The 7978-nt window shown below is 37.1% G+C and overlaps 1 protein-coding gene across 1 annotated transcript in view; it reads left to right on the top strand.

Annotated features, from left to right (window-relative positions):
* Positions 1–6976, top strand: part of LOC107664704 (phospholipid phosphatase 4-like) — a 148062-nt gene extending 141086 nt beyond the window's left edge. Inside the window, exons 6-7 of the mRNA XM_016455351.1 lie at positions 199–369; positions 6360–6976. Coding sequence (XP_016310837.1) covers positions 199–369; positions 6360–6571 — 383 coding nt within the window. The 3' untranslated portion in view covers positions 6572–6976. The remainder of the gene's footprint in view (positions 1–198; positions 370–6359) is intronic.
* The last annotated feature ends 1002 nt before the right edge of the window (positions 6977–7978 follow it).

The following is a 7978-nucleotide window of genomic DNA, read 5'->3' as shown; positions in this document are numbered from 1 at the left end:
GGGGGGGGGGGGGGGGGGGGTCTATATTAGAAGGATGAGACAGCATTTGCTATCTATTTAATATTATTGCTGTCTAGGAGACACAATTTAGATAAAGAGATGTGTGATGTGTTGTTTTCTACTTTATATGGTTTCTTACAGGACTTTGGATTTATTTTTAATATTTTCTATTTCTGTTTCTTTCACCTTTTGTTTTAGTTGCTTTCTCTGGCCTGGGCTTTACTTCATTCTACTTGGCAGGCAAGTTGCAGTGCTTCACAGCTGCCGGACGTGGGCGCAGCTGGCGTCTCTGTGCCATGATCCTGCCCCTCTACAGTGCAATGATGATTGCCCTGTCCCGCACCTGCGACTACAAGCATCACTGGCAAGGTGAGAGGTTTGCAGCAGTGTTCCACAAAAGCATGCAACTGCTTAACCAGTATGTGTGTGTCATCATTTGGCAGTCAGAATTAATGCAGAAATCCAGATAGAATTCATGCAAAACTATTATAAATTAATGTGATCATTGACAGGACGTCTGGAGAAATTATGGGCACTCTTAAAATCCTGTGAATAATTCTAGATATCTTTCATCTACAAAGTTAAATTTAACAACACGTATTAACACGTATGCTATGTAAAAGTAGCTAAGGAGAACAAATAAATGAAAATGAAAATTCACTCTATAACAGTAGGTGGAGGTTAGAGAAAGGCAGAAATAATGTAGTTACCATGGGTTGCGTGTAAACAACAAAGGCTGTGCAACTTTCTGTTTCTGACACCACTTGTAATGGAGAAAAAAGGAAGTCAAATGGTATTAACATGTTTTATAGCCCTTTTTTAAAGACTTAAATACTTAAGTCTTTACGTTATTACTTTTATTTTAAGTCTTAATTTTATTTCAATAAATCGATACCGTGATGAATGTTTTAGCGATTATTAAATTATTATACAATTAAAGTTTGCCTGGAACATGCCTAGAAGCCACTGCTGCCAAACATATAGGCATGTCTTATAATTGCCAGAAACTTGTTGTTCTACAACACTTCTGGAAAAATGTTCTGTGGACAGTTAAGACAAAAGTTGAACTCTCTGGCAAAAAAAAATGAGAGAGATTTGTTGGTAACACTTTATAATAAGGTTAATTAGGTAACAACTTTAGTTAACCTGAACTAAGCATGAACTATACTTCAACAGTATTTATTAATCTTAGTTAATCTTATCTTAATGTTAATGTTAGTTGATTTACTAATGCAAAAATGTTTGTGTGTTATTAGTTTAGTCAGATTTTATCTATAATTGTGAGTTAAATAAAGATCAGCACATATGTTATGATTAATCAGCAATATACAACATGCTAACATCAAACTATTGAAATCAGATTCGAGTCAAGTTTTTTAAAGCTGTATATTTGTGACCTGTGAAAAAGCAACTTATTAATGATAGTCCACTGAAGGCGAGTAGTAGATGAACCCAAGTGCAGCTTTATTTACAACAGTAATCCAAAATCCAAACAATCCAAACTGAGTCTTGACTTGAACAGACATGACTTGAACAGACTTGACTTGAACAGACTAGACTCACCGACACAAACACCACGTCACTGCCACGTGTGGCATCAAAGCACCGCTAGAGCGTTTCGAGAGCAGCCGGCTGACTCAGCCGGCGCAGTTTCTCCAGAGCGACTGCAGGAGCGTTGATGACGACACAGCCATTTCACGATTGGCCAGATTCACTGCATGACAACCATCACGTGTGTTTCGGGTTTATTCTAACCTTTTCAATTCCAATAATAGCCACAAATCTGTGTTTTTAGAACAGTAAAAGCTTTTTTACTGTAGTCGCAATGTTATATTGAGTCACGTTTATCATAAAACACTGATGAAAGCATATATTCCCCCACTTTGTTAGTATTTAAATAGTATATATTTACGTTGACCTTTATTCTTGAACAGATGGCGATGTATTAAGCAGTATATAATCAGTATATATCTGTTGCTTCAAGTCGAACGCACCTATTGGCAACAAGAGGGCTACTTATAGCAAACACAAAGGGTCACATGACAAGAGTCAACCAATTAGAGACAGGACACATGACTAAGACAACCAATGAGAACATGAAACATGAACCAAAGAACCAATCAGAACATAACACAGACAAGGGAATCACATGACATGATCACAAGAGGGGCAAAGAACACATGACAAACAAGGAAACTAAACTAAGAGCATGAATACAAAGCAAAAGACATGAAAACCAACACAACCCAAAACAAACCCTGACACTTATGTAGACAGCAGAAAGCAAGGCAGCTCCCTATTAGAAAAATTGGACAGTTTATTATAGACTTGTGCTGATATCATCAAGGTAATTAACTTTTTCCAGAGATTTAACAGGATCAAACACACTTCAAGACCTGTAGAGCATAATACTGATTATGCATGTTTTGCTGGAGTTACTTCTTTGTGATAAAGATAGACAAAGCATTAGCAATTGTTTGCCAGCTTTAAGATCAGCTCTACAGTTCACTGATCTAATTTTTTTTCCCACAAAGTTATCAATTATGCCTGTGTATCATCAAGAATCACCCTGGTGCACAGCCAAACTGTCATCAACAATAACAGTCTCAGACAGGATATGAATCCACGTGATCCATCCAATGAAAAGTCTGAATATCCGAAGGAGGCATGACATTATTTGATGGAAAGAGTGTATAACCAATGCACAGGAAAAGAACACAACATGGCCAATTGGTTTTAAGAATTTTTTTAAATATGTTTTTTGTCTCTCTGGTTATTTGGTTTTATGCTATATTCTTGGCCGTAACTTTCATAGGCATTAAGGGGGATGTGTATCACCAATATTCAAATTAGCGGTCAGTCAATATAGGCTTGTAAATGACCACTTGTTCAAGTTTTACCTTTGGTCCCCACAATCTTGAATATTTGCTAAAATTTTTTTGCCTTATTTCACCATGTCCACACACATGCAGAGTGTCATGTAACGCTGCCGGAAGGAACAATGGAGACGTAGAATAGCAAACACAGTCTTTTATTAAATCCAAACAGGGTAAATCCACACCAGGAAGGGAAGATGACACACATTCACAACATGTAGACCCAACAAACACAGACTGGGGCTTATGGTGCGTTCAAGTCATGTCGGATAGATCGTATTTACAAGTTGAACACACATGAACGCCACCACAAAGTCGTTATTACGAGTGGGAAACTCGGAAATTTTCTTTAAGCCCCGAGTTTCCGAGTTGGGGGCGTCAATGAGAAACATGGCGGAATCAATGGATGCAACGTCTGTAGTTGACGGTAAATTTTTGTTTAAATTGATGTTCTTGTTACGTAGCTGAAATCCACGTAAAAAAATGCAGACCCTGTTGTATTTTCTTGTAATTTATTAAAAGAAGGTACACCTCCATCTTGTGCTGACTAAACTGACTTGAACGCACCTGACGTCGTAATTACGACTTGTCAACTCGTGTAAGTACGAACATCCCAGGTGGACTTGAACGCAGCATCAAATACACAGGATAACGAGGGAATTGGGAGGAACACAGGTGAACAAATTACTAATTAGACAGGGGGGTCACGGAGCACATGGGGACGGAAAACACAACAAAGATAGTCCAGGGGCGTGACACAGAGTTGTTTACCTAAAAATTAAAATTCTGTCATAATTTAGTGAAGAAACAACCATAATGGAAATATACTAACTCGGACAAGAAGTTTAGGCAACATATTGAAAGTGTGATGCCATAAACATAAACCAGATGTGTTATTATTCAATTGAAATATTCAACTTTATTTGTTATTCAAATATATCGATATATATTCATAATCATATCAAAATTTTAACTAACTTTAATTTGTTCAGCAAGAACAAATGAAAAGTTCTATTTAAACTCTCGCTTCACCATGATCTGAAAGAGAAAACTGACCGTAGCAGAAGACACTTTACGCTAATTGTGTATGTTTTGGGCCTTTCACAGCATCATGTTGTACCAAACCCATATGAAATGTAGGTAACCACATGCATTGACAATCTTTTACTCTGCCACCAGTCTTAAATCTCATTCACACTCATACTGTATAAATGTGGTGCTTAAATCGTCAATGGTTTTTGAATGTCTCATCACTGATATTAAATAAAGTGAGACACTGTTCCACACACAAAGCTATTATATGACTTGAGAATACCTAAAATATATGTACAAGTTATATAAAGTTATTTTGAGGGCTTTTTGTCTTCTTTGGAGCATTTTACCCATTCAGTTTTATTGTGGACAAAAGCAGCATGAAAATTGTGAGTGTGAGCAGTGCATCTCTTTTTGTGTTCCACAGAAAAATGAAAGTAATTTTTATGTCTGTCTGAACTATTCCTGTGTATTATGCCAGTATTTTCAGAGATACTAGTTTGATCATAGTATGGCATTTTGAAAAGTTACTATTTACATCATTATTTATTTTAGACTTTATGAATTTCTGACTTAAAACTACAGAGAGAATAAAAAAGTGAAATCCTTGAAATTAATGACAGCAGAAATTAAGAGTTTTTCAGCATATAAGCAGCTGGACCTGTCAGTTATCTCCAGAAAAGTTTGCATGTCCTAGATTTTATTATATTAAAGTGCCCTATGCCTTTTCGAATATTACCTTTCATGCAGTGTGTCATGTAGTTGTATGTGAACATAAACTATCTGCAAAGTTGTGAAGAAAAAAAAAAAAAGTAGGCTCTCAATCGCCTAAATGAGTCGTCAGGAATTCGAATCTTATTCTGTTACGACTCTACGTCACGAAGTAACACATTTGCATAATGTCTGCCCACGTTCTGCGTCACCAACCCGCCCACAAACACAGTAAAATTTCCATGTGGTTAACATCATGTCGAGAAGACGCTGTATCCTACGCTGTGAGAGTAAATTTGTTTTGTCACATCTTATAATTACCACAAACTTGTTAACACTTGACACTTACCACTGAGAAACGTCCTGCTCCAGTCGTGCTTGCGAATCAGCCTCTTGTCGATCAGCCACTTCGACCATTTCGACTGGCTCGAATTGGTAAGGTACAATCGTTAGCGTTAGCGTTAGACCAATCATTAGACCAATCCAGAGTCAATCTCTCTACGGCTCTGGACCAATCACAAAGGACTGTGCCATCTGACCAATCACAGCAGTGAGGGCTCACGGAAAGGAGGGGTTTAGAGAGACTGATTCTTTGAACTGCTTTGCACGAGTCGTTTACGAATAATTTAGAAATTAGGTAAAATTTAATCTATTTTTTGAGAAAACTAAAGTGTTTTTTGACCTTGCATGCATGTAAACCTGTTTTAGGAGACTCATAAAACAATATTAGCAACCTTAAAAATGGCATAATAGGGGCACTTTAAACTATAAATATGCATATTAACACTTAATTTGGTTATATATACATATTCATTTATTTACTTGTCACTTCGCAGAAGGACACCTCATATCAGACAAACAACTGCAAGCAGATACTTATAACATACAATATGTGTGACTTTATATGGACCTGTCCCGAGGACTGCTGGGTAATAGAACAGAACTAATCTGGGCTGCGTTTTCCAAAAGCAACTATGGTCGCAAGTTCCATCGTTACGAATAGAGTTCAGTGGAACTAAGGACCGTAGTTAGCTAATGATGCTTTTGGGAAACGCACCCCTGAACAATAGTGGCATGGACCATTAAACTTGATGGGTCCAATCTGGTCCAAGTAAATACAAGTTGTGGACTCATACAAGCTTGGCCTGTAGCAAGCTGATCTAATGAGTGTGGGTTTGTTCCAGGGGCAATTTATCAGTCTTTCCTCAAAATTATGTTTCCGTCATTTGATTTTATTTTAGTCCTCAATTTTTGGGAATGAAATTGCTTTGAGGTTTGGTTATACAGCGGTGTGTCAGTGTGCAGTACAGCTCTTTTAACAACCCTCACAATGGTGGTGCTTAAATACTTCCTTCCAGGGTGGCATTAAATGGCAGAAGCCATTAGGTGAATCGTGTTTGCTGAAGAATCCTATGTCAGTAGCAAAACATTATCTTCTCTGGCCACTAAAAGACCCAGTTCAGTAGAGCCACAATTAGATATAGCATAGCCTTAGGGTAAATGATGCCTTTGTCTTCTATAAAGCTTTGTTTGCTGTAAAATACAATCCATCCTCTTTGTGGTTTATTTGAATTATTCATGGGAATAACAACAATAAAAGAATGAAAACATACAGTAGTATTATATTAAAGACACGCAGTAAGAAAGAAATACAGCTGAATGAATATATGGACCAAGGTCCTACTTGCAGATTTGTTGAGACTATGTCTTACTTGGTGAACCTTGATTTGTTCCTCACAGATGCTTTTGTTGGGGGATTGATTGGCCTCTTCTTTGCCTACATCTGTTATCGGCAGCACTACCCACCCATCCTGGACATAGACTGCCACCTGCCATATGCTAGTCTTGCTGTAGCGACTGCCCACAACATGCCATTCTCCCAGGATCAACCTCTACCCACTATTAATGCCACCAGCCTGCCTCTGGAGGGCATGACTGAGGGACCAGTATGACTAATAGAGACCCTCAAGGCTCACACCCCTCTGACCCCCTACCACACCAATGTGATATGAACCACACTTGACTGACACTTCAACATTCCAATGAATTGGACAGTTACATCTTGTTTCATTATTTGTATCTCTCTCTCTCGCTCTCGTTCAATCATTAAGCAGAGTCACAGCTCCAGCTTACTGATCAGTTATACTTAATTTAATTACTGAATATCAGTATTGGCAAGTTGTAACCTTGTATAAAATTTGTTAGTGCAAGAATCTCTCTTTATGAAAAGTACCATGGTAAGCAATAGTGATAACCATGGTACACAGGAGTCATAATTTTTCAGTGCCATTATATATATACTGAGGTACCTCTTGTATAAGTTGTTTTTGTAAGGGCTTCTATTACAAAAATAGCAGTGAGAGAAGTTGATCTCAGACTGAAATTCATATTCTAAGAGGTTTCATTCATAAATCTGTAAATCTTGGATTGGAATCCCGAATCAATTAATGAATTGTTTCCTTTATATTGTTTTGTGTGGATTCAGTAGCAGGTGTGCATGCATGTTAACAGCTAGTGTGGAACTTTGCTATGTACCGTTTCTTTACCACATATCGCATTACAATATTTTTTTCACATTGTACAATGATCAAATCATGGGTTTTGGACACTGAATTTTTCTTAATGAAACATGTAATTACTCAGTGCCCATCTATCAAAGTCACATCTTATTCCCATTTAATACCTCAAAAAGGTGAGGTATATATTGACGGTATAGCATGATTTGGTTCTGGAAAAATGGAGGGAGAAAGATGTGTCTAATGTCTGTATTATAGGGTATATAATGTATTTTCTCTCAGAAATATTTTGAAACCTCTAACCTCCTGAGACCCTGCATCCTCATATGAGGACATTATATTTTAGTGAATTTCTCTGAGACTAAACATGCCACAGTTTTAAGTCTGGATGTCCTGTACAGAGCACATTCGGGGCTTTTCAGAGATACTAAATGTTTGGATGTTTCACCATTACCCCTCCCTCTCCTTGATATTCAAATATGTCTGATATTAATTTAGTGACACTCTTATGGAAATATGATATGAATATTTTGTAATTATCTAAATCTGACTAATTTTTAAACTGTGTGTCATAAATCAACATCTCAGGAAAATGTCATTGGGTTTCAAATGAAAATATGACTTTCTGTTACGAAACAGGACGTTGATTTCATACATGTCCTCATATGAGGACACCGGGACTAAAAGCATGTTTATTACGCATTTTGGGAGACACAACAAATGATTAGGGAAAGAAATTATATTTCAATATTCCAATGAAATATTATATATGATTTTGAAAATCTTGTCAATTATTACTGCTATTATTACACTTCTTTTTTCATTACATGTTGCCCCAAAAAC

The sequence above is a fragment of the Sinocyclocheilus anshuiensis genome, unplaced genomic scaffold (assembly GCF_001515605.1).
Source record: "Sinocyclocheilus anshuiensis isolate Anshui unplaced genomic scaffold, SAMN03320099.WGS_v1.1 scaffold455, whole genome shotgun sequence".
In the NCBI taxonomy this organism is placed as follows: Eukaryota; Metazoa; Chordata; class Actinopteri; order Cypriniformes; family Cyprinidae; genus Sinocyclocheilus; species Sinocyclocheilus anshuiensis.
Note: the sequence above shows the minus strand (reverse complement) of the source record. Positions and strands in the feature narration are given on the sequence as shown.